The sequence below is a fragment of the Pogoniulus pusillus genome, chromosome 9, assembly GCF_015220805.1.
Source record: "Pogoniulus pusillus isolate bPogPus1 chromosome 9, bPogPus1.pri, whole genome shotgun sequence".
Taxonomy (NCBI): Eukaryota; Metazoa; Chordata; class Aves; order Piciformes; family Lybiidae; genus Pogoniulus; species Pogoniulus pusillus.
Window position 1 is genome coordinate 7,959,928 of NC_087272.1, and position 27,290 is coordinate 7,987,217.

Consider the following 27,290-nt stretch of genomic DNA (forward strand, 5'->3'; position numbering starts at 1 on the left):
TCACTCCTGAGCCTCCTCTTCTCCAAACTAAACCACCCCAGTTCTCTCAGCCTCTCCTCAGAGGGTTTGCGTTCCAGGCCCCTCACCAGCTTTGCTACCCTTCTCTGGCAATAAGAGATATGATGTCCCTTTGTGGCTACAGAAAGTTGCCATCTATAACAAGTGCACACACATCAGTCTACATCTTGACACAGAAGATAGACTAAGATTCTCTTTCATCCCTAGCAGATAAAGGTACTCACCTTCATTGTTAAAATTCAAGTACAGAAATGGTGCACAAAGCGAGTCAAGACCTAAAGAGAGAAAAGCCATGGGAAAAAAAAAGTGTTTTGAGCTCATTTATTTTAAGATAAATTCATTAACTTATAACCAGTATCAAGTATGCAAATTTTCATGATAATTCTGCAATGTCAGGCTTCACAGGTAATGCTGAGTACAACAAAGAAATCAATATGTGAAATCAGAGAGAATTTCAAACTGCTGAACTGCAATGTTGAACTGATTATTCTGCCAAGGCTTCCAAGAAAGGCAATTTACCATGCCAAGGACTCATTCACTAACTTTTGCCATTTTGCCTTGGAACTGAGGAGTAAGCAATATATTTTACTATTTTTTCTAGATAAAGAGACTACAACTTAGAGTAAATATATGAATGAACCAATTCTGCATAATACATTAAAAGTAAAATGTTAGTAATTGAATTTGCAATACGCCATGGAGTCATTCTTCAAAAGCAATAGAAAAAGAACTTACAATGGGAAGGGAGGACAGGGAAGTTGGGGAAGTATTTTTAGGTCAGGCAGCCACAGTTTTCCAGTTAATTATCTTAACTTGCCAACTAGTCAAGCTCACCTTGCCAGTACACCAAATCAGGATGGGAAACAACCCAGGCCTTCAATACACGTCTAAACTTTGCATGACCTTCTGGTGATGACAGCAATTCATCATACTGATGGCAACGAGGAATATCAACTTCAATCTGCACCACAGCCAAGCATATAACACAAAGAGAAACCAGGGTTAAGTGGGGTAGTGCTACAGCAATCCTGCAACACTAGAGGTGGAAGTCAGCCAGCAACTGTAGGTACAACCACCATCACAAACACAATCCACCTCTTCCAACACTCTCAAAATCAAAACTGAACAGGGACAGAGGACTCTTAACAGCCCTGTCAAAGATTAAAAATACATTTTTGTTCCTTTTCTTTTACCAGATTCACATGTTTAAAGGGGTTCTAACTTTCTAACTCTTGAAAAAGGCAGAAAGCAGATACCAATCACAGGGTTTTTTATGACCCAACTTTGCAACACATTTCAGATGCTAAGATCACTTTGTTCAAAAGGATAATCAAACCAGGGGTCTCAGAATGCTGTACCAAATTTGATGGACAATGTTTCATCATCTACATCACTGCTCATGATATCTTTTTATGTCTGTCAAGACTTCTCAGAGAACCAAATTGCTCATGAACCCATTTTTCCACACAAAACAGCTCTCCTTACAGGATTTCTGAATACTCAGCACTATCAGGTAGAAGGTCCAACAGACATGGCAAACATCCAAATACAACAAAAAAAATCAGTGATGTCCTGTTCACTACCCTCTGCTGTTGCTACCAAAACATTGATTCTGAAGTAAAAGTGGGTTTCACGTCCCACATGCTGTAACAACTTGAGTAAAACTACTTGTTTCCACTTGTTTTCCAAGATACTTGTTGCAGCATGGAAGAGGGGGAACTCTTTCACTATTATCAGCTGCATCTGCTCTAACAGGGAAGTGGAAAAGTTCTCTGCATTACATGAAGTGAAAACATTTGATACCACTAGAAGCCTTACTTGTCTGTCTGTAGGAATTGGTGTGTCTTTATCAATGGCATCATATTTTGCTTGAATGGCTCCCTAAATGGGGAAGAAGAATACTCAACTTGAGAAAGATCTTCACAACGTAAATGCATGTTACAATGTACACATTGATAGACAGAAATTGACTGGTTTTGTTAAGTGCTTCTGCTAGCAACTTTTTTTTTCCTGAAAAAATGTCACCAAGCACAGAAAATTCAGAGAGCTGAATTTTAACAAAATGGCCTTCATTCTGTTGTAATTCAGGACATGCATTCTTCCTGTGTGACCTCCTCACTAAGACCTTCAGTGATTTTCAGTTATTTATGCATAAAGCCATGCCCTTGATACAGTGTAGGTGCTCTCAATTTATAATCAGTGTATACTTCAGCCATTGGTAAGTGGCTTTCAACATCATGTCTGTAAAGGCACTGAAACCAGCTCTTACATAGCCTGTCTTTGCATGAAACCCAAGACAAGCACACTAATAAGTCCATCTTAGTGTTATGGGGGCAAGGAAATACTACCTACAGAAGGTAAGCTGACGAAGCATAAGGAATATGATCCCCCAAGACCACATCCAGCAACCCCTCTTAATATCTACAGCTCTACTTTTTATCATATTACAAAGCATCCAGCAGATCACATCCTAAGTAAATTATCCTAAATAACTTGGGATGTGTTAGCTACAGGAACTCTGTGCAACACTACTGCGGATTGCAAGCTGAGTTGGATTGGATGATCTTGGAGGCCTCTTCCAACCTGGTTGATTCTGTGATTCTAAACCTGCAAAAGCTGGGTAGTGAAGCAATCTCTGTGAGGAGTCCTCATTTCTGAGACACTCCTTTAGAGTCCTTTCTGCAAAAAGGTAACATATAATTTTATTTTTCTGCAGCCTTTAGAGGAAAAGCATGGCTTGGCAGAGTAGAAAAACAAACCTGCTATGTTTCATCCCAACTTCCCCAACTACTGCTGACTCAACCAGAAGGATTCTAAGAGCAGTTGTGAAAAATACTAAACTTCAGAACCAAATTCCCTGTTAATTACCAGTTGCTTTTAAATAATCTAGCAAACTTTGACTGTGTGGGTGGTATTTCTCAATAAACAAAATTAAAGGCAGTCAGGTTTACATACACCTTCTTCAATCAAATAGTATTAGACACAAGAAGCAAGTCTGTCTCAACGTTGTGTTTATTTACAGTTCCTGACTCAATTTGTTTGCAAGTCCAGTAAATCCACCTGCCAAATCTTCAAACCCATTCCAGTTCCCCACCAATCCAGTTCTTATCCTATTCCCTCCCCAGACAGTATTGAAACTTCTGCAAATACCCTTACCTCGACACCCAACAGGGCAGCCCAGGTTATGCCTCTCAGCAGAGGAGGGATGTCAATCCTGGCTTCTTTCCAAATTTGGTTTCTCTTGTATGGGTAGGCCTTCAAAGAGAAGAGATTTTTTAGTTAAAAAATGTTACCACATAACAGAAATAATTCTAATCACAATCCCAGGATGCTCTTTTCCCCAAAGGAAAAATGCTGTCAGGCTGAAGAGCAGAGACAAGTTCTGTAACAACTGAATTCCTAACTGGAAGGCCTGGATGGAGGACTACTCTTTTAATGCTGAAATACTTCTTCTCAATGTATTCATGTGCTTTGGCATATATTGGATATAGAAATTTACTAATCCACACTTTTAATGGAACTTTTTTCTTCATTACATGTATCTCTTCATACATTGTATACAGCTGTGGTTAATGAAATATTTTTAATTGACAAGTGATGTACTTAGGTAATTGCCACGGGCTTCAATACCATAGGCATCAGAAGAATAAAAGATGGGGTGAAGGCCTGATACAGGCCAATCCAATCAGTTTACTGCATTCCAAACATGTATTTTTACACCTTTCATCAGAAGGCTACAAATTGTATTCAACTGCAGTTGGTTACATGTACTTGCATTAGAAATTACATACTAACTAGCATAGACATTCATCATATTCTCTCAGCAACACATTGTGCTAGTTTGCAGCAGGCTAGAACGTTTTGGTGAGAAGAACTAGATTACAGGCTGTGAAAGGAAAACAATGGTGATGTCTACTTTGCTCATAGCCTTGCTGAGATGTGTAAAAAGAAAAGCAAAACACAGATAAAGTCACTTCTACTGCTGGCAAGCTCTGAGCTGCATCTCACACACTCAGCACCTCTCTTGCTGGGGCTGCTGGTTGAGCTGCATCTCTCTAACCTCACTCTCCACTTTGGGCTAACTCACTTTGCTTCTTAACCTCTGGCTGAACCTCCATTCTTCCTTGGGACTGGGGTAAGATTGAGAGGGGTAGGAGAAAGGTGAAGGGGTGGTTGAGAGCCCCTCCTGGGGACTCAGGTTTCTGGGAGGGGAGTTGTGTTTCTGTATTACCTTTTTCCCTTGTGTATTTCTCTCTATAACTGTATATACTGTAAATATCTGCTTGTATATTGTGCCAGCTGTAAATATAAGCTTCATTCTTATTTCCAGAGCTGGCTGAGTCTAGTCTGGGTGATTTCTAAAGTGTGGGGGGGGCAGGGAACACCCAAACCATCACGTCTTTTATGTGTATTTATACCTTTCATCAGAAGGCTACAAATTGTATTCAACTGCAGTGGGTTACATGTACTTGCATTAGAAATTACATACTAACTAGAGTAGACATTCATCACATTCTCTCAGCAACATGTACATTGTGTCTAAGCAGAGATAGGACAGTACCACAGACTCCAGCTTTACATTTGTTTATATTTGTTACACCATTCTCTAAGGTCATTCCAACATTCCACTTTATCTCAACACAGCACTTAACTGAGCTCATGCACTCTCTCTAACTGGATGTTAGGAGGAAGTTGTTGCCAGAGAGAGTGATTTGCCATTGGAATGGGCTGTCCAGGGAGATGGTGGAGTCACCATCCCTGGAGGTGTTGAAGAAAAGACTGAATGAGGCACTTAGTGCCATGGTCTAGCTGACTGGAAAGGGCTGGGTGCTAGATTGGACTGGATGATCTGTGAGGTCTCTTCCAACCTTGTTGATACTGTGATACTGTGTGATATCCAATACGTAACGATACACATCAGCTCTCTTCATCAGCAAGAATCTCTCTGTGTGTATTTGAATTAGAGACTGTTTTTAACTCCTTATTTCTGACATGGCACTACTAAAGACTTGTATAGTTTTCAAGTCCCTTACTGCTTGGAAATGCAGAAACATTACAGGCCTATTTATACATACAGCAGCTTTGTCTGCTATGAAAGAAAGGATGCACAAGTATGGCCTTCAGTAAATACCAGATATTAGCAGCAGCTCTATTTTCCTGTGCATACTTCAAATCCACTTGAACACTCATCACAACTGAAAAGGCTAATCTGTATTATTTTTACGTTCTATCTTCTGATACTTGTGTATCATTTCCTTCTCCCTTTCCTACTGTGGTCTCATGCATTTGCTTCCTTTTTCAATTACTTGGTCCTTTACAAATCCTCTAATTAGCAGAAGCCAATTATTCAGCATCAGAAGGATTCCATACCTTCAACAGCCTGTCAAACAGGACAATTCGATTCAGCTGGTACTCTGTGTCCCTCTCCCGGATGATCAGAGGAAGGCTGGCAGCTGCAGACAGCTCATTACTGCTGTTTGAATGAGGTAATGTTGACTGGCTGGGAAAAAAAAAAAAAAGAGATCCAAGATAGTAGTACTGAACAGCAAGAAATAAAAATCACTGAAAAAATTAATATCCTCTCATGCATTTCTGTGTCAAAAGCAAGTTATAATGGGTACTTTTGAACATTAAACAGAACCAGTTCACTTCCAGAACAGAGAAACAGGCTAGCATCCTTAATTTAGTAAGTGGGCCTAAATCCATCAGTGACAAGTGCTTATAAACCAAATTTCATAGACTCAACCAGGTTGGAAGAGACCTCCAAGATCATCCAGTCCAACCTAGCACCCAGCCCTAGCCAGTCAACTAGATCGTGGCACTAAGTGCCTCCTCTTCTCCAGCCTAAACAACCCCAGCTCCCTCAGCCTCTCCTCACAGGGTTTGTGTTCCAGGCCCCTCACTAGCATCAACGCCCTTCTCTGGACATGCTCCAGCACCTCAACATCTCTCTTGAATTGAGGGGCCCAGAACTGGGCACAGCACTCAAGGTGTGGCCTGACCAGTGCTGAGTACAGGGGAAGAATAACCTCCCTCGTCCTGCTGGCCACACTGTTCCTGATGCAGGCCAGGATGCCATTGGCTCTCTTGGCCACCTGGGCACACTGCTGCCTCATCTTCAGCCTACTATCCAGCAGTACCCCCAGCACCCTTTCCTCCTGGCTGCTCTCAGCCACTCTGTCCTCAGCCTATAATGCTGCATGGGGCTGTTGTGGCCAAAGTGCAGAATCCTGCACTTGGCCTTGTTAAATCTCATCCCATTGGCCTCTGCCCACCCATCCAGCCTGTCTAGGTCCCTCTGCAGGGCTCTTCTACCTTCCAACAGATCAACACCTGCTCCTAGCTTGGTGTCATCTGCAAACTTACTGATGCTGGACTCAATCCCCTCATCCAGATCATCAATAAAGATATTGAACAGGACTTGGCCCAGCACTGATCCTTGGGGAACACCACTAGTGACAGCTGCCAACTGGATGTGGCACCAAAGGCGGCTCTTAAAGAAGATTTGATTTCGGAAGACAGTCATGTCCAGCTGTGCGATGTGCACATATAAGTTCAGTCCCTTTTATATGCTCTAAGTTAAACACACACTTACTCATCTTCAAGCAGTGGATAAAATGCTTCCCCACCAACATCTTTCAGTCTCTGAAATGAAGAATAAAAATTATTCTTTATCAGAATGCTGCTTAGAATTCAAGTGGAAATAGTGGAACATGAAACTATTAGCTAGCAATGCATTTGCCATGTGCAGCAGTGTCTTGAGACCTAGGCATTAGCTCAGTCCTACAAAAGAAACATACAGCTTTAAACACAAATATTTTTGCTAACGTAGGCTTTTGGGTAGATGAAAGTTCTTCTGCCTGAAGATAACACTTATTTTATTCACAAACCTACATCCACAGTAAAAAAAAGCTTTTATGGCCCATGAATCAAGGAATCACTAGTAGTACATAGCTTTTTCCCCTTTTCCTCATGTTTCTACAGGGACTTCCTATCCAAGTAGCTGCAAAGCAACTGCAGAACTTGGTTTTACATTTTTAATCAGTTTGAGAGTTATGCAAATGTGAGTTCCTTTTAGCAGCAGCATCTGAAAATTGTACAGAAACACAGAGACTCTCTGGAAAGGTGACAAACAAGCATGCCTGGACTTTTGCCTGAAGTTTTCAGATATCTTTGGTGCGTCGTGATTAATGTTTAATGCCGTCCTCTGTTTCGCAGTTCAGTCTCTAACTTAAAGGCACATAGCCTGCTCCTCCTGGAACTAACAGAACAGTTCATTCTGAGTTCATTCAGTACTGATACTCTTTTGATTCTAAGCATCTTGTTCTGATCTATGAAAGGTCTTCCAAGAATTGCCTAAGTTCAAAAATTCAGTTCATCTAACACCGCCAGGTTCAGGCTTGTATCTTACCCAAAATAAAACTTCAGTACGTAATTATCTGCTGCTGTCTTTATATAATTAGAAAGCAAGATGCAAAAATTGCATTAAAAGAAGTTTTAAAAAAGCTTTAGAAGTTGCCCTTTAATAGATAATCCAGCAGCAAACACAGTGTGTAATACCTTCAAAATAGCTGTTGCATATTCTTAGCCTCCCCCCAACCCCAAACCCCATCAACCAAGCATACAACCCAGCTCTTCAATCTCTTCTCATGCATTTGTGTGAAGTAATAAAAAGTTCTACTAGGGAAATGTTTATGTAATATAAGCCACATTGCTCTCAAAAGTCTCTGGTGGCAGAGATCAACACTTCAGGAGTCACCTTCCTTTCTGTATGAACCTACCTAGTCATATAGAAAGATTTTTTTTAATAAAGACTACACCAGTATTGTGTTTGCTACTATAAAAAGCAAGCTGCTCTTTTACACCTCTTCTGGAGCAGCTCTAAAACTTACCACGTGCAGAGACAAGGACAATTAAAACCTGTCCTTAAAACACACAGCAAATCCTGTAACTGATCATTGCATCAGGCAAAATGACGAATTATCATTTTGGCCTGTGCTAGTTTGAGATTATCTGGAATACTTTGGTGAGAAGAATCAGATTATAGGCTGTGAAAGACAAACACTGGTGATGTCTACTTCACTCATAGGCTCACTGAGATGTATAAAAACAAGAACATAGATAACACAGTTGCAGTGGCTCTCTGTTCCAGCTGGTGTCTGTACTTTTCTCCCTGGCCAACTTTGTGTGTAACTAATCCTTCTGCTTTCTAACTCCCCTGGCCAATCCCCCAAACTCACCTTGCACACAAGGCAAAGTCTGGGACAAGGCTGAGGGGTAGAAAGAAGGTGGAAGAGTGGTTGGGAGATCCTCCTGGAAACTCAGGTTTCTGGGAGGGGTATTGCATTTCTGTATTACTTTTTAACTTGTATATAGCTGTATGTACTGTAAATATCTGCTTGTATATTGTGCTAAGATGTAAATATAAAGCTTCATTCCTTAATTTCCAGCCAGCTGAATCCAGTCTGAGTGATTTCATAAGAGTGGGGGGAGGTGGGTAACACCCAAACCATCATATGGCCAAATTATTTGGATGATCTTTTGAACTAGTTGTTAAATTGCTATACATTTGAAACAGCAGTAAGCACCTACTGGAAACTCGGTATCCAACTTCGAATACAAAGCCTTTAAAGAGCTGCAACTGAACTGAGCTGATCTTTCTTGTGAATATTGTGAGACACCTACAGGCAGCAATTAAAGGCTGCAAGAAGACACTCACTGTCCAATTAGTTGAGTTCAGCAGTTGTGGACAGTATCGGAACTATCTGGGCTGCACCGGAATAGAATACAATCAACCAGGTTGGAAGAGACCTCCAAGATCATCCAGTCCAACCTAGTACCCAGCCCTAGCCAGTCAACTACACCATGGCACTAAGTGCCTCATCCAGGCTTTGCTTCAACACCTCCAGGGATAGTGACTCCACCACCCATTCCAATGCCAATCACTCTCTCTGGCAAGAACTTCCTCCTAACATCCAGCCTAGACCTCCCCCAGCACAACTTGAGACTGTGTCCCTTTCTTCTGTTGCTGGTTGCCTGGGAGAAGAGACCAACCCCCACCTGGCTACAGCCTCCCTTCAGGTAGTTGTAGACAGCAATGAGGTCCCCCCTGAGCCTCCTCTTCTCCAGGCTAAACAACCCCAGCTCCCTCAGCCTCTCCTCACAAGGTTTGAGTTCCAGGCCCTTCACCAGCCTTGTTGTCCTTCTCTGGACACATTCCATCACCTCAACATCTCTCTTGAATTGAGGGGACCAGAACTGGACACAGTACTCAAGGTGTGGCCTGACCAGTGTTGAGTTCAGGGGAAGAATAACCTCCCTTGTCCTACTGGCCACACTGTTCCTGATCCAGGCTAGGATGCCAGCCAAAATAAGGAAAGGGAAGGGCACAGGAAGGGAATGGAAAGACAGAAGGCACATCAAATTTTGACAAGTTTTTGCAGACAAAGCGATCTAATAGCATAAATCATAATCTGACTCAGATACCAAGAAGTATTCTCTTGGAATTAATAACAGTATCACTTGTAGGAAAAGCAGTAAGAGCTGCTGTTCCATATTGCCTTTAAAAAAATGTTTTTGCAGTGAAGACATAAGAACAAGCACACAATATTCTTACATTTCGGAGCTGGCAAAGAGACAATGTCACAGTTGTGTCATCTAGGAGGGAACTTCTATCTCGTCCTTGCCCAAAGCTCTCACCATCTTCTAATAAAAAGCTTCAAAAGGGAGAAGGAAAAAAAAAATCAGATTATTTTGTATCATAGGACTTGAGCTAGAAAAACCAATAGAAATACATCAATCAGTTTCCTCTTTAAAACAGAATACTAGCTTTTAAAAATAGACTCTGCATGGCATGAAACTCACTATCCAGGGAATGTACAATCAACCTTCAGTTATTCAAATAGTTTTTACTGTGAAAAGACACATTGCAGGTTTTCTGTAACTCTGTTTGCATACAAAGGAAGAGGTAATGAGGTACAGGATTAATAACCCCTTTTACTCCTTGACCTGACACAGACCAGAATAGCCATGCATTGTGAACAGCAAAAATAAAATATTGTCTTAGCAAAAGTGTTTCTCACCATGACAAAAATCCAAGCTAAAGCCTGACCCAGACCTTCTCTGCTGCAGTCCATTTAAGCATACAACTCAGCCAAGAAAGAGTATACACAGACTGTCCATTTGGTGATATTTTTAAAGCAGACGACACGAATTGGATTTCCATAAATGAAGCTAAAACTCTCAGGATCACTGAGAATATGGCATGAGATGGTGTTTTTTTGGGATTAACACTCTATCTTCAGGACAGTTAGGTATGACTTCACCCCCCGCCGCTCCAAGGTACAGCATTTGGACTGTACACTGACCTCACAAGTTTTTAAAACCCAGAACCAGCAAATTTATCTCCACAGACTCAAAAATATGATTGTTAGGATCAGATTGTAGGACTGAAATGTTAATATACTACATAAAATTGCAGTGTGTGCATCAGTAAAGTTAGTAATTAACCAAAGTGCTGTTACAGAACACAAAAATCACAAAACTAAGCATTTTTTAACAAGTAATCAGCTGATCTGATTCAGATAGAGAGGAAATGGGTTCAAGATACACCAAGAGGAGGCTGAGGTTGACCACAAGAAAAAAAAGGTAGTCACTGAAAGGGTTGTCAAGCCCTGGAACTGGCTGCCCAGGGAAGTGGTTGAAACCCTAGAGGTATTTAAAAGACCTGTAGATGGGATGCTGAGGGACATGGTTTAGCAGCAGACTTGGTAATGTTAGGTTAGTGGTTGGACTTGATCTTAAAAGGTCTTTTCCAACTAAACCAGTTCTATGATCTGCTGAATAATTGGGTTGAGCACTGGTACTCTTTGAAAGGGAATTCAAAATGTGACAATCTGCTACAGAATGTATGAAATTAAGTTACAACTACAAAAATCCTGTTGAAGCACAGTGAGACATCTTTACTAAAACATAATGCTGTTGCAAAAGTAAAACGTAATGCTGTGCTAAACTTGCAGACTTCTAGGTCAGTGCTCTGCTTAACACCAACACAGAAAGCAAGGTGAATGGCAGGTAGGTGACAGATAATGTATTTAAATAATGTCTTTAACAGGGTAAAAGGGGAAGTGCCATAACTGTCTGTTTTTGAACAGTTCTATTTTAAATAGTTTTCACACATATGAGTCTTGGAACTAAAACCCAAATGAAAACGTCCTTTCAGAAAATCACTGGCCTGCTTCATCCAACCTCCTTTCCCTTGATGTGCTGCTCCTTTCTTACTTGGGAAGTGTGCAGATAGGTGGCTTGGATCGAATGATTTCCTTGTTGACAAGTTCTTTCTCCAAATCTCCTCCAGCCAAACACCAGAGATAATAAACTTCTTCAATTGATCTTTCTGCTAGATAATCAATATCTTCATCTATTAGGAGAAATCACAGAAAAATGAATTACAGCTTTCTAGGCAGCTTGTATTTCTTCCTGCCTCTCTGAACAAACATTGATGGAAACAAATCATTATGCTTGAAAGGTCCTAAACCTTAAATGAAGTTAGAGCAAAAGCCTTCTTCCCTTTGCAAGTGCCCTTTAGGGAGGTTTAAGGAAAAAGCAGATGGGTAGAAATCAGAAAAAGCAAGTAATTCTGCAGTTAGTCTTGGTGTCAATCAAAAAATAAACCAATCAGATAAATATTGAAGTGGATTTAGTTCCCTGTGTGTCTTTAAAAAGCCAAACACTATTTGGTATAGAGCACAGCACTAAAAGGAAAAATAAGATCTATCTTCCTTTCACATATCATACCATAGTAACAAAATACAAAATCTCAGTCCCCAGAGGTTGTAAAATGAGACTTTTTAAACACACAGAAATTGGAATTCATCAGAAAAAGTTAATGAGAACTTAATAGCAGTTACAGTTTCAGCAAACTGCAGTCTTAAACACAGAAATGTTGTCCTTTATTCTAGAATGTGAACTCCTTCACAAGGACTTATTCTCCAACACTTCCAAGTATCATCTGCTGTGAGCCAGCAGAATCCAATTACCAAGTCATAACATAATTGAATGAAAACCCCTCTACATTGTACGTGCACATGTCCAAATTCTCAAGGTGAAATACGATGCCTGCCTTGGTGGGGGGCGTTGGACTAGATTATCTCCAGAAATCCCTTCCAAACCCTGCCATTCTGTAATACTGCAAATTGATGTTAAATATGAACAATAACCATTTGTTCCCTGAGGTTGAAAGAAAAAAAAACATTTCAGTATACCTGCCTTTGACGTGGACACATCCCTCAAAACATCTGCCCAAAACCTCTGCTGATTAAACAATTTGCTACAATAACATCGTGCTGTAACATTTCATAGTTTCTCTCCAACAAAATACTCAAAAGGAAATGCAGAAACACTTTATTTTCCCCCTCCTCCAATGACATTTATCACACAACCTGCTTTTACCTTTACATAATTGATTTATGTCTTCAGGAAGCATTAAATCAGAACACCTTGGAGAAGATGAGAACAGACCAGCAGGTTTGCGGAAGGGAGGATATACTGAAGATAGCTCACTAAACAAACTGTCATGTAGCAATTCCTCTGGAGTTGGCCTTAAGAAAAGAGTAAGAGCACTAAGAGAGAAGTGCTTCCAAAAATGTCATAACAGGAGAAGTGTCCAGTAACAAATATTAGCAACTTACTGTAAATTATATAGCATTTCAGAAATTTCAGTTAAATAAATGTCCACCAATTTTGTTCAACTCATGATGCATAACACCACACAGTCTGTTTACAGCCCAAGTTCAGATCTCACTTTCATTTAATATACACAGCAATTATTTTATTAATTCCCCTTTAAGTCCTCTAAGCAGGCATGGAAAAATGCAAAGTCTTGATTAAAGAACAAAAGCACATCTCAATTTTCCCAGGAAAGTTGGAGTGGACTGATATAATGAAAAAGTACTTTGAAAGCAGAGATTTGAATAAAGTGGCACTAATTCTGCATACAACATAGCCACAGTTACCACTACCAGCTTCCTGATGTGTAATTAAGTAGAAGCTGTAAAAATGGAACTATAAATGCCTGAAATTTTTCTCCAACATACTCAGATCAAATCTCAAGGTTTTGCACCTTTGATTTCTGCCTGCTCCACCTTCCTCCCCTTCCTATTCTTTTCCTTTAAACGTTGTCAAGTAACAAAATCAAGAAATTCTTCTTAGTAGCACAACTCATCAGTATTCCAAAAACGGTTCAGCAACAGATCTCCTCATTTCATAGCATCCCAACAGTGTTTAGCAGGTGTTTGAACTGAATACTTACCTCTTAGAAGGCTGGAATGTAAGGCATTTTTTCAGTAGAGCTGTGATATTTTCAGGAAGGTCCTGGAACACAAGAAAAATATGGAGGTCTGATTATTGCTTTCATAATTCAGCAAACCACTCAGCTCATATACAACTTCTAATATTCAGGCTATTCCTTTCAAGGTAATAGAATTTCGCACCTACACATATGAGGCCAGCTGTGTCAGATCAAAAGGTTAGAGAAGTAATATTTCTCATGCCCCAATTCTTATCTGCTTTGAGGGAAAAAAACCCCCTATCACCACACACCACTTCCAAACTTTCTTTTTTTAATATAGGTATTCTGTACCTACCTTGAAACAATGCAGTACCTGGGAACTCCCTTCTGCGAGTCATCAGAATCCTTTCACACAATTTCTCCACACACAGACACTAAAATTCAGTGATTAAAGGAGAAGGGGAAGTGAACTTTATAAACCTACACTATCCGGTCAAGTGGAGCAGACAGGAGACTCACATTCTACAGGAGTAATACTTAAACTCCAGTGTTTGAATGAAACAAGGGGACACAGTCTCAAGCATAGGCTGGATGGTAGGAGGAAGTTCTTCACAGGGAGTGCAATTTGCCCTAGGAATGGGCTGCCCAGGGAGGTGGTGGAGTCACTGTCCCTGGAGATGTTCAAAAAAAGCCTGGATGAGGCACTTAGTGCCATGGTCTAGTTGATTGGACAGGGCTGGGTGCTAGGTTGGACTGGATGATCTTGGAGGTCTCTTCCAACCTGGTTGATTCTATGAACTATCCAGACAGTATTAGCATTTACTGAGACTGATAGTGATACTAAGAAAGAATAAATAGTACCAGTACTAACTACTTCAAAGTATCTTAAGTATGTAGTTCAGACCTCATTTTTTTTCTTTATAGTATAATACATCGAGTGACCAAACAAGTTAAAAATGAAATACCATGCAACAATAACAAAATCAACAAGACCACACAGAAAACTACTTCCACAAACCTTAAGAGTATCAAGGCAACCATGTTCTTCAGCCAATACAGTTACAATATCATCTACACAGCCTTTGAAAAGAAGCCAAAAGAACAATCAAAAGTTAAAGGCCATGACAAAAACCAATACCCATTAAATTATCAGATAAAACCCCATCCTAATAAAAATCATTTAACCTTCACTTTTCATTGACATTGCCACATCACCTGAAAGTGCATTCCCAACATGAGAAATTAAAATTATAATCACCAATGGAGACAAAATATTGAAGCTTAATTAGATGTGCTAATTAGCTTTTTTCAACAGTGAGTCTTTCTGTAGGTTTAGTAGGAGGAGTAGTAGTCTCTGTTAAATAAATTCAAAGTCTTTCTAGTTTTAAAGAAAATATTATCCCCAAAAAACACTTCAAAATAGCTGTGTATAAGAGCCCAAAGTACTTTTTGTTTTGTTGCTATTTGCAGGTAATACCAGCAGTACTTAGAACAGATAACTGATAGAATAATTCACAAGGAAGGATATCAATCTTTTGCAGTGGATAAAGGTTAGAACTGATAAATGATAGAATAATTCACAAGTAAGGATATGAATCTTTTGCAGTGGATAAAGGTTAACAGTAACTTGCATTCCACTTGAAGTGGACTGAAATGCTTCAGGAAGCTTAATTAACAAATCACTCATCAAAACAGTCAGAATTTCAGCACCCAAGCCCTAAATGCTGAATAAAAAGTTTCTACTGACAGTGACTAACTTTAACAGCATCACTATATGCTCTGGATAGTAATAACTTACTGGTAAAACTACAAATTGCAACATCATGCTCTTCCCATGGTTATACACAAACCCCACATGAAATGAAGCTTTAAAAGCCACCAAGCAGTCCTACCCCCCGACTCACTGAAGCAAAACTTCCATGTCTACTGTAGCATTTTACAGTTTGTAGGTGCAGGCAGAAACAAAAGCAATACACTTCTTGGCTCTTATTATATTATGTCTTCCTATTTAAGTTCCGTACCTGCCTGCTTGGGATTTGGTACACCAGCACTGCCAGTGTGGGGACAGTTTTCTTTAGAACCATATAAATCCTAACTCATTTCAGAAACCTCCTGCCACATGCCAAAAGGAAAAAAAAAAAAAAAAGCAATCCAATAACCACAGAAATGACAACCCTTCCTGAGTATGTTTTTTTATAGTTTGCCCTTACTCTAACATACTCGCTGCTTTTCTGCAAAGTTATTTTTCCTACCATCCACCTCTGTCCCTCCCCTTGACAAGCAATCATGCTTCAAATGCCTATTTCATTCTGGAGATGAACGCTGTCAAAGGTAAAGTGCCTTAGGTCTGAGCACTAGAAACTGACAGGTATGTAAAGTTCTAATTACACAACTGCTTGGAAACTTACAGAATTGGTTTTGTGCTACTTACCTAATGTAATTATAAATTTCAATCTCTCAGCTATCTCCAAACTCTGAAATAATTTTCTTCCCTGAATGAGTAAGAAAATCAAATTAATAGTTGGAATAAATTTTAGATGTTTAGATGCATGTGCACACTAATCTATATACAAAAGCAGTGAAATAAGCTTCCACACATGAATTTTAGATTTAGGAAAAATAGCTGTTGTTTGTTTTAAATACATTAAGCAAATAAAATACATTTGTTTTAATCAAAAACATTTAACTCAACTACAGCAGAAACAGTTTCATGCCATCACAAAGAAACTAATGCAACCTTTATAAGGTCTCTTAACTGGGACAACCACGAACTCAAACAAAACATGCAAACTGAAGCCCAAAGACACTTTAGAAAATTGCAGGTTTATTGTTGAGTGATGAGCTTTCAAAAACTGTATTTTTGAGCATGAACAAATTCATCACTAAATATGGTAATCAGCACAGCTTGTATTACTGCACAGTGCTTTTCAAAAGTCATCTGAAAATCCCTTTAAATGTGTTTCAAAAAATGGAAATTTACTTATTCAAAACAATAATGAATGACCTATGAACAACACACAACAGACAAAAGAATGCTACTTCCTATGTCCTGATCTAATCACTACATAAAAGAGGTTCTTGACCATGCAATTGTCTGACAATTTAGTTCACTGACATAACGAATCTAAACACTGAGGTATTTGCTAGATCGCATCTCCCTACAGAATGTTGCTATCCAAATGAAAGAAGCCAAATTCAGCATATACAAATAGTAAAGACAACATTGCCATAATTTCAACGTCTAGGGTCAAATAAGCATTTTTCAAATAAACCTTGAATTCCACACAGAATCTTTTTATATTCTGGTGATAAGGAAGGTTCTCCCCTCTGTTCCTCTCAACAAGGCTTCATTAGCTTCTCATCCTTTCCAAGGAGAATGAGGGCACGATAGCAATCATTATTTTGTGCTTAAAAGCACAATTAAACCCCCAAATTATCTAGACAGACTTCTTGGTTCAGAAGCTATTCCTTATTAAAAATTCAATCATGCAATCACATCATTCTGGCTTAATAGGCAGCTGCCCTTCCTAGTGAACACACGTACCAGGGCAATAGTCATCCTACCACTTCAACCACCGCTATTTAACGTCCAGGTACAAACGCTAACATATTCTGGTATCTAGACCTGGGTGATGGGCAAGCTGTCGTTAACCCCATACTCAAAGATAACCAACTGCTCCCCAAGAGTCTTGATGAAGAGAACTATCCTCTTACATACCACACAAAGCTCAAATAATATTATACCAAGAGACCACAGATCTGATTTAGGGCCAGAAGGCAGAGGCTTCTCACACTGAGTATGATCACTCGGTTTGACTATTCCTTGCGCAATTACTTCAGGTGCCAGATACGATGGGTACCTAGAAAGATATGTAAACATTAAGCAATATTCTGCCTGTCCAAAAGCCTCTATCTTTCAGTTCAAAGTAATTCCACATTTTGAGAAACTATAATTTCTATTGTTCTCTTGAACTCAGTCAAAATCTAGACACTGCAGCAGTTTGACTGCACTTGCAAGTAACATAGAGCCTACAACATAAAATGAAGGCAAGAGCAGCTTTCAAAGTCCTATGGCTGCATATCTGAAAGCAAATGTATATCAAGTTTTATCACCATTAAATATATGTACCTTAGGCTCATATTTGAGAATGCTGGCTGTATTCAGCACCACTCACAGTGTTTCCATCTAATAGCTTTTGAAGTTTGCAAAAAGTAGTAACAAAAACTGTTAAGGACATGTTCTGCCTGCTGCTAGATAATTTTTAAAGCACCATCATTTCTTTTTCTGCCAGCAATTCATTAGAATACTTAAAAAAAAAATGAAATCACCTCTTGAATGGACACATCATTACTTCTTTTGGTCAAGTCTTTAAGAATCAGTATTTTAACTGCAAACACGATACCTCATATATACAAAAAATGATAAGGAAACACTGCAACAAAGCATGTCTAGACAGTTCACCCAAAAATAAATGACAAAATGGTAAAGGCAAGAAGCCTGCACAAATGATAACAACCAAAGCACTGATTAGCTTGTTCTTGGATTTGAAGTTAGCTTGTACCTCCAGAATTTGACTCACAGAAAAGCTACTAGCATTTGAGAGCACACCTAAACAGTAAGGACTGATGAACATTCTTGCACTGTATCCATTCTCTGTCTTTCGTTCATTTCACCCAGTGAGATAATATTATCTTCAGTGATGTTATCAGGAGCTTCTGTGTGAAGGATGTATGCAACAGATAGGAAATAAAAAAGCAACCTGTGTGTACAAGACATTTTTGAAGAATGTTTATGTTTTGAGAAATTAATTTCCTGAAAAAAACACATCCCTGACACATTTCTATTGTGTAGCTACATCCTTACCCTATAGGAAAATCAACATCAACACCTTGAGCAGTCATATGGTAGAGTCCAAATTTAGCCAGCTTCACATGCCCCTGAAAATGAAAACAAAAAACAAAAACAAAACATCCAAAAACTAAAGCAACAGAGTCTGACATTTGCAGAGCCCTTTTTAAGTTTAAAGAAAATGATAGTCTGGATGTTAGGAGAAAGTTCTTGCCAGAGAGAGTGATTTGCCATTGGAATGGGCTGCCCAGGGAGGTGGTGGAGTCACCGTCCCTTGAGGTGTTGAAGAAAAGACTGGATGAGGCACTTAGTGCCATGGTCTAGTTGACTGGCTAGGGCTGGGTGCTAGGTTGGAGTGGATGATCTTGGAGGTCTCTTCCAACCTGGTTGATTCTATGATTAATGCCAAGTTGCATTAGCTGTCAGAAGACGTATATAGGTATAGATACCTATATAAAGCCACTCTCTTAGGTTTGTCTCCTCTGTTATTCAGAACTCCACTACAAGTTATTAGGGTGTTTACTTCAAATACTTGCAGTTTCTAGGAGCAATAATTATGTGAACACTGCAGAAAATCAAGACTTTGCAATTTACCGTATGTGTTCAGTAAATGAAAAAGACTTTAATATTCTACTGAACATTTTCCCTGTTTGAAAACGTTCAAAATCCTGTCTGAATCCTAGAGCTCCCTAAGCATAAGCACTATGCTCCTTCCCATCAACTCACTGTTATCCTGCTCTCCTTAACTGTATCAACATACATTTCACACAAAGGAGTTTCCCAGGTGCTTTTACTCTGTGGAGGCAGAAAGTTAACACCAAATCAATAAGAAAGTAAGTTAAACCGAGGTGTTGTTTCTGCTAGATTTTGAACTATACTCAACCAGCCTGCAGATGGTGCAACAGTGAAGGCTCCATCGGCAAACTCTTCAAAGCACAAGGGAAAAGTTCAGAAGTTTACAGTGTTATGGCTCCCTTTCAGCCTTCTATTGATTTTAGTAGTGTATTAAAATCTTAAAATACTTCTGCTTCTTTGGGTATTATTATTTCATTTACAAGTACATAAAAGAAGTGTCTCTTCCTTTTTTCTTCCTCTCATCCCAGGGATCAAGCTATTCTAGCTACAATGAGTAAGCAGTGAAAGGACAAAGGTGCTATGCAGACAGGCCAAGCTCTTCATCTGCCAGTTCAGATGAAGTGACTGCTCTGAGTACAGCACAGCAGCAGATATTAATTTGCCTCAGCCTTTATGAGCTGAACCTGTAGCCAATTCTGCCAACTCAATATTCTGTGAGAACAAAATTAAGAGATAATGGAATTTTAGTAACTCAACATTAACAAAGAAATATTTTGCTATCTTAAAAGACAAGTGAAACACTGTTAACAGCTAATTAGTCAGAAGAAATACTTTCCTATTCCAGCAGCTCGGAAGGTCTTGAAGCTAATAACAATGAAAAGTAAGACTTTTCTTCTTAAGAATGAAAAGATAAAAAAAGTGGTTTGGGATAGAAGAATATGGGAAAAGAAAAAAAAATTGAAATGAAGCTGAAATTTAGGAAATGGGAGAAAATTGTGATAAAAAGCAGTACAAACCAACCCCCAAACAAACACACAAAGAAAAAAACCCAACAACAACAAAGCTAATCTAACACTTGTCCAGATAGGCAATTTTTTCCCCATTAGAAGAGCTGCAATTGCTCAGTCTCCATACGTGACACAGCATGTTGCTGGCTGGCAGCAAGAGGGAACAAAAACACAACCAAGCAAACCCAGAGATTTATTCTTATAGCTGTACCTTCTGATCCAAAAGAATATTGCAAGGCGAGAGTGCTCGGTGGACCATTCCGTGTTTGTTCATATATTGCAAACCTTGCAAAACCTCATATGCTATACACAAGATCTTTGAAGGACTGGGAAAAGAAAAAAAGAAGTTATATTGAATGTATCCCTTTTTAACTTGTAAAAATGCAGCATTCCACAGCTATTCCAAACCCAAGGGAGATATTTACAACTCCAGAACAGTTTAAAGACTGAATATGGTAGGATGCGGTCAATGCCATATACAAGTCCTCAATATATCACAGTATCACCAAGGTTGGAAGAGACCTCATAGATCATCAAGTCCAACCCTTTACCACAGAGCTCAAGGCTAGACCATGGCACCAAGTGCCACGTCCAATCCTGCTTGAACAGCTCCAGGGACGGTGACTCCACCACCTCCCTGGGCAGCCCATTCCAGTGTCCAATGACTCTCTCAGGGAAGAACTTTCTCCTTACCTCCAGCCTAAATTTCCCCTGGCGCAGCTTGAGGCTGTGTCCTCTTGTTCTGGTGCTGGCCACCTGAGAGAAGAGAGCAACCTCCTCCTGGCCACAACCACCCCTCAGGTAGTTGTAGACAGCAATAAGGTCACCCCTGAGCCTCCTCTTCTCCAGGCTAAACAATCCCAGCTCCCTCAGCCTCTCCTCATAGGGCTGTGCTCAAGGCCTCTCACCAGCCTCATCACCCTTCTCTGGACATGTTCAAGCATCTCAATGTCCCTCCTAAACTGGGGGGCCCACAACTGAACACAGCACTCAAGGTGTGGTCTGACCAGTGCAGAGTACAGGGGCAGAATGACCTCCCTGCTCCTGCTGACCACACCATTCCTGATGCAGGCCAGGATGCCACTGGCTCTCTTGGCCACCTGAGCACACACTGTTGGCTCATATCCCACAACTTGAACTGATTGTCAAAAAACCCCAAGACATTCTGGATTATAGCTTTGGAAATATCAATCTTACAGTCTTTGGAAAGATATGGTGTGTTGTGGAGAGCCACAGGCCCAAAATAAACTTCTACCTGCTTACCTATCACAGGGACACAACAGACGTGGCGCCATAAAGTCTGGCCTGCCCAGGGCCCAGGTTGTGTAACGCAGCTGTATAAGCCCACGTGCCTAGCTTATGGCCCACCGGCTGCAAGGCCTGTGCTCTCCCCATATTTGAGGGGCCAGGCTTGTGGCCCTTGACTATTATGGTATGCTTTGGTTAACTGCCAAGCTGATTGGTCATTCTGGTGGCCAAGGGGCCATTAATCTTCGCCCACATTTGATAAATAGGGGTACACAGGTAAACAACATGCTCCCCTGCATTGCTCACTCCAATGCCTGCTTGCTTGCTTGCCTGCTTGTTTGCTTTTGCTTCACTGCTTGCTGCTGTTTGCCTGTATTGCCTGCCTTTCTCTACAGAGCTCGGTCTCCTGTGCAGCCATGCACCCTATTGCATGCCTGATGCCTTATTATTGCCTGGTAAACTCTACTGCTGGGAGTTACCAGGAGCAGACCCTGGATCGCCTGCACACGATTGGCCTGTGTGGTCAGCGTGACATCGTGCTGAGACTGCACAACATCCTCCCTGCCCGCCCCTGAAAGGCTTCCTGCTAAGACTACAAGTCCCAGAGATCATCCAGAGGAGCCGGGGACAAGGTCAGGGATTGTCTGCCTCCTTTCAACAGTAGCGTGGGAGAAATCAAGTCTCAGCAGCCAATCAGACTTCCACCTGCTTTGGGTACTGTCTGAGTAATGATAATATGTGAGTAAATGCCTCTGTAATTCTCTATTGCCTTCTGCCATAAGGAGAAAGAGCTTGGGCTCATCTACCGGGTAAACAGCGTATTGACCCCAGGTGATATATTGACCATGGGGATTCTCTCTCTCTGATTACTGTTTGAATGTTTGCTAGATAATAATAGTCCTGTTTGGTGTTATCCCTAGAATGTCTTCCATAACCGTGTAAGAACAAACATTAAGATTAAAATTCAGTGGTTGGGGGTGGTGAGAGTTCAGAATATTTAAATTAATAAACTATATAGTTTTCTAAACTATCATCTTGCACCAATTCATTTTCCCTCTCTGCAATGTGGTGGTTAACCATCCAAACTATTTTGACAAAAGTAATCATTTACTGTAAGAACTGATAGCTCTAAAGCAGAGTTTCTGTGAACAAGTGAACAGGACTTTGTAGAGAAACCATCAGTGTTAGACCTCCTAAGTGTGTAAGAATAAAAGGCACAGATCTAATGCCACCCAGAGAGATCTCCTTTTAACATTTCAAGCCTAATTTTCCATGCGCTCGCCCTTGGAGCACGTTTTGGGTTTGTCGGGCAACTTTCTCTCTGAAGAGACTACCTTATAAAAATCTCCAGAACACAAAGCATCTCTTTACAAAGATCTAACTTTACATTCCCACTTCTAAAATTAATTTTGAAAGAATAACATACAGTAGCATTCCATACAAGGCTCACCACCTTCTCTTGTTTATTAAAAATCTGCAGAAGTAAAATGAAGGGGAGCATTACAGGATGGCCAACTAGCCAATCAAACACTAAAATTAATGTATTTATTAAAGCCCTATTCACTACTGTTCATAACTTATGGAAGACAAAGACTTTGTCACAGAGGAACTAGCTAGATTTTAACAGAAGACACAATTCCAACTAATTCTGAGACCAGGACAAAACAGAAATGCCAAAGAGCTGTTTTAACAATAGTCTAAAGCCACCATTGTTACATTACGTGGTGCTATTCTCTAGACACTAAACCCTTTCCTCAATGTATAGCTCTGTACAATATACACACCAGTCGTGAACACTCACTTTCAAGTTAAATTTTAAGCAGAAAAGAAAGCTATCCTAACAGATGTCCACAATGACCTGTCTTAGATCATAGCATTTGGGAGTGATTCTCAAAGTCTTAGCAATTCAACCAAAACCACATGTCGAATAACCACAAAACCAAAACAAAGCCCCACAATTATCTTGCTCCTCCCGCAAGGGCACTTCTTCCCCATCCCTCCCACACCCAAGTTACATAATGGACCACAGCATCAGCAACTACTAGCTGAGTAGTTTCCTCCCTCTCATTCTTGGGTAGAGATATAACCATGGCAAGCAACAAAACAAACCAACCAAACAAAAGTACTTTGCAAGCCTTTGGTTTCCCCGGAGAGGTTTTTGTCTGCCACACAATTACTACCAATAATGTCTGCAAACAGAATCCTCTCTCTTGACTTCTGCACAGCTTTGTAAATCATGACATGAAACAAATTATGACAAATTTCCATCAAGAAAACAATCACACGTGAACAATTAGTACACTGTGAGGTATTTCAGCCGTTAAAGCGTTTCTTCGTATTAAAAGTATATATGAAGTGCAATTTGGTGGACGCTGCGCCTGAGGAGTGCAGTGCGCTATTGGCACTAGGGGGCGACAGACACCCATTTATTATCTTCCTTGGCTTGAACTGATAAAAGCGTCCAGGCAAAGCCCTGAAAATACTTCGCTTGGATTCTTTGCTCCTTAGGATAAATCCTCCAGGGCTAGCCACACATAAATGTTAATCATTTTTTATTGTACATAATTCTCAGCGTTCTTAACATCTCGATGCCATCGTGTTAGGCAGAAGCATTCAGCCAAGGACCTCATCCCTCAAGCTGAAGCACATATATCACCTCAGAAAAGAAGCAACTCTGTACAAGCTCACTGTACTGCTGTTGCATATTGCCTAGTTCTAATGTGATTTAATAGGCCAAACACACTGTTTGTGGCTGTCACCCATGAGATTTGCACTTAATTGCAAAGGGTCTGTCAACAAAGCTCATCACTGTTACTGAGCATAGGAGCTCTCTCTGCTTCAAACTCCCCAGGGCCAAATTCAACAGCAATACCCTGCCTCACAGGAGATGATTACCAAGGCTATCCCCTTGCATCATGGGTCTCAGCTCTTCTAGTTTCTACAGCCACCATCAACACCCCAAGCACTGCAATGAAGTTCTGCAAGTGCAGAAGGTGCACTCATGAAGCTGCTTTCAGGCTTCAGGTTAAGCTGAACTTTTAAAAAAGCCATAAATAGAAAAATTGTTAAGTAAGAAAGACATTTACACTACACACTGCTGGTGGCAAGGCCTGAGAAGACTCCAAAACATTTTCCTTGATTACCTGGAAGCCTGGTTTTAAACAGACTAGCTAGACTTGAACCACTGGATGACTGGTTCAGCCACTGAAGCTCTTCAACTGCAGAGGCTTCAGTAACCTCCTTCAGCAGGAGGTGGGACAAAAAGTCAACACCGAAAGCACTAGAAACAAGATAGGAGAAAAGGCAGCAAAATGGAGGCACAGCAGGTTCAACATCAAGCATGCCACATCACTGAACTAGCAAGAGCCATAATGACCATTGTGTGGAATGAAATACTCTCTTCATCTCAGCTGATTGTGGTTGTGACTTCAAAACAGCAGAGCAAAGACTTCCACTGCTCAAAACAGATATAGTAGGAGGCAGTAAGTAAAACCATGACAGTGTGTAATGACAGTTCAACAACTGGCAGATCTGAAGAGGCACTGCTTGTCTTCATAGCTCGCCTAACAAGACTTCTTTTCAGTTCTTTTCCTCCTCACCAGTGAGGAATACCTTACAGACAGGAAAAAAATCATGACCTCTCTACAACTACCAGCACTATTTTGAAAGAGCAGGTTTCATTTTAATCATCAGTGTGGATACCAGCTCACCTACTCAGCAGTAGCCTACTAACCTGGTTTCACTGGGGTACAATCCTGGGCCAGCCATGGGATGCAGGCTGCTAAAAGTTTCAAAGCAGCCAGAAACTCAAGCTGGAAGGTGTAAGAGACAGGGTAGCTGACCCAAGCTGGCTATAGCTCTATCTCACACCATAAACATACCATCCATTATAAAAGGGGAAGTCTGCTGAGGACAGGGGACTCAGGCCTATTCCTCCTCTCAGGGTCAGTATCTCTGGAAGAGCCTGCTTATCATTCTGCTCACAAGGGCTGCTCTCTCATTTATTGTGACCACTGTACTCATTTGGCTTAGTATTAACTGTGTAGAATATATCTGCATTAGTATTAGTTTTGCTCTTTCATTAAATCTGTTTTCAGTTGAACCCACGAGTGTTCTCTTCCTTTTCAATTCCTCTTCTGTGCTGGGAAAACAACATTAGGTGATACAGCTACCTCAGTGGTTTAGCCCTTGATAGGGTCTATCAGTAGACACCTACTGAGCTAGGCTTTGGAAATGCACTTCCTTCCAAGTGAAAGGATCGCACACTGATATAAAAATCAAACTGCTTTGATTCCATCAGTGCCTGCTTTTTTCCTGATCTGGAAAAGAAAAGTAGGCCCATGGAAAAGGGTCATTTTGTGTTGTTTCATTCTAGAAAATAAACATTGAAAGAATATAAGGATTAAAACCAATGCCAGATTGAGGGCTGTGACTTGATCACATAGAATGTCTCGAGCCAGAATGTAGAGCAAAGGAAGCACAAAAGATAACTTAATTCCTCTCTAAAATTTCTCTTGTAATCAGGGGAAAAAACAAAACTGAACCAAACACAAAAAAAACCTCTACAAGTTTATGTGAGCAAGTTCAGCCAAGAGTACAAAACCAGCATGGTTAAGAGGCCATGGCATTTGTGGGTGGAGAGAGAAGGGAACACAGTTAAAAACCCACAAAAATGAGGATTGTTTTATTACCTCCAGAACTTGTCAGACCAAAAGCTATACCAGACAAATGACTAATTGCCACACTGTAATAGTACACAGGTGGCTGCACTGTGCCTTCACAAAACACATTAACTTTTCCACTCAGCTGTCAGCCTGATCACTCGTCTGTTGAATTCTTGCAGTGAAGGACACAAAGCCGTTTTATGGACGTTTACTTCAGGAATAATGTGGACCTAACCTGTTAGAAAAGAGATGTTTTAGCAGAATTTCAATCTTTTGTGATGCTGCAAACCCACCCATGAAATAATCTGGTATCTTGCAACACCTGACACTCTTTGAGACCAGCTTCTAGGCCAAGGTGACAGGGAAAAGTTGTACTAGAAGAAACTGGCACACTGAAAGTCTTACCTTTCTTCAAAACAATCAGATGTTAATGAAATAGAAGGGCAAGGTGGTGGGGAACAAGAAATTTATCAAGAATGAAGTAAAGACAGTAAGCCCCTAAAACAGTGAGTGGGATGGAGACCTAAAAGCGAGCATATTCACCTAGTAGTGACAGAGCAGCACGTTGGAACAAACAACATCTAGGGAGAATTCATCAAGCCATTGGTCTACAAAAGCACAAAATCCGACAAAAAAGGTTGGAAATATATTTAGAAATTAGCAAGTTTATGACAAGGTGGGGTTCTGAATTATTGCAGAAATAAATCTCAACCCAACAATGTTAATTACAAAATTTGGTTATTAACTTATTATTTGTGATTATTAAAGGCAGTGATAATGTGTTCCAAACCCTACAAAGGGTTACATCAGGTCAGCATGGGTTTAGGAAGGGCAGGTCCTGTCTCACCAACCTGATCTCCTTTTATGATCAGGTTACCTGCCTGATGAACGTGGGGCAAGCTGTGGATGTAGTCTACCTGGACTTCAGCAAAGCTCCTAGCCAAGCTGGAAGCTCATGGCTTGGACAGATTCACTCTGTGCTGGGTCAAGAACTGGCTGGATGGCAGAGCCCAGAGAGTGGTGGTGAATGGTGCCACATCCAGTTGGCAGCTGGCACTAGTGGTGTGCCCCAAGGATCAGTGCCGGGTCCAGTCCTGTTCAATATCTTTATTGAGGATCTGGACGAGGGGATTGAGTCCAGCATCAGTAAATTTGCAGATGACACCAAACTAGGAGCAGGTGTGGATTTGTTGGAAGGTAGGAGAGCCCTGCAGAGGGACCTGGACAGGCTGGATGGGCAGAGGCCAATGGGAGAAGATATAACAAGGCCAAGTGTAGGGTTCTACACTTTGGCCACAACAACCCCAAGCAGTGCTACAGGATACACAAACCCTATGAGGAGAGGCTGAGGGAGCTGGGGGTGTTTAGCCTGGAGAAGAGGAGGCTCAGGGGGGGACCTCATTGCTGTCTACAACTACCTGAAGGGAGGTTGTACCCAGGTGGGGGTTGGTCTCTTCTCCCAGACAACCAGCAATAGAACAAGGGGACACAGTCTCAAGTTGTGCTGGGGGAAATATAGGCTGGATGTTAGGAGGAAGCTGTTGCCAGAGAGAGTGATTTGCATTGGAATAGGCTGCCCAGGGAGGTGGTGGAGTCAGTGTCCCTGGAGGTGTTGAAGAAAAGCCTGGATGAGGCACTTA

At 40.7% G+C, this 27,290-nt stretch overlaps 1 protein-coding gene across 2 annotated transcripts in view; it reads right to left on the reverse strand.

Annotated features, from left to right (window-relative positions):
- The window catches only part of TBCK (TBC1 domain containing kinase), a 105,161-nt gene that overhangs the window by 58,799 nt on the left and 19,072 nt on the right, over positions 1 to 27,290 (reverse strand). Inside the window, exons 4-18 of one of the 2 annotated variants that reach the window (XM_064148440.1) lie at positions 19,950 to 20,064; positions 18,171 to 18,244; positions 17,025 to 17,166; positions 15,738 to 15,798; positions 14,325 to 14,386; positions 13,328 to 13,389; positions 12,469 to 12,617; positions 11,299 to 11,437; positions 9,635 to 9,734; positions 6,614 to 6,663; positions 5,389 to 5,518; positions 3,175 to 3,273; positions 1,837 to 1,899; positions 853 to 979; positions 243 to 293 (exon numbers count right to left, since the gene is read on the reverse strand). In XM_064148440.1, the coding sequence (XP_064004510.1) occupies positions 243 to 293; positions 853 to 979; positions 1,837 to 1,899; positions 3,175 to 3,273; positions 5,389 to 5,518; positions 6,614 to 6,663; positions 9,635 to 9,734; positions 11,299 to 11,437; positions 12,469 to 12,617; positions 13,328 to 13,389; positions 14,325 to 14,386; positions 15,738 to 15,798; positions 17,025 to 17,166; positions 18,171 to 18,244; positions 19,950 to 20,064 (1,424 nt within the window). Of the gene's footprint in view, positions 1 to 242; positions 294 to 852; positions 980 to 1,836; positions 1,900 to 3,174; positions 3,274 to 5,388; positions 5,519 to 6,613; positions 6,664 to 9,634; positions 9,735 to 11,298; positions 11,438 to 12,468; positions 12,618 to 13,327; positions 13,390 to 14,324; positions 14,387 to 15,737; positions 15,799 to 17,024; positions 17,167 to 18,170; positions 18,245 to 19,949; positions 20,065 to 27,290 lie in introns of those variants that run through there. The other variant, XM_064148438.1, reaches the window with a different exon arrangement.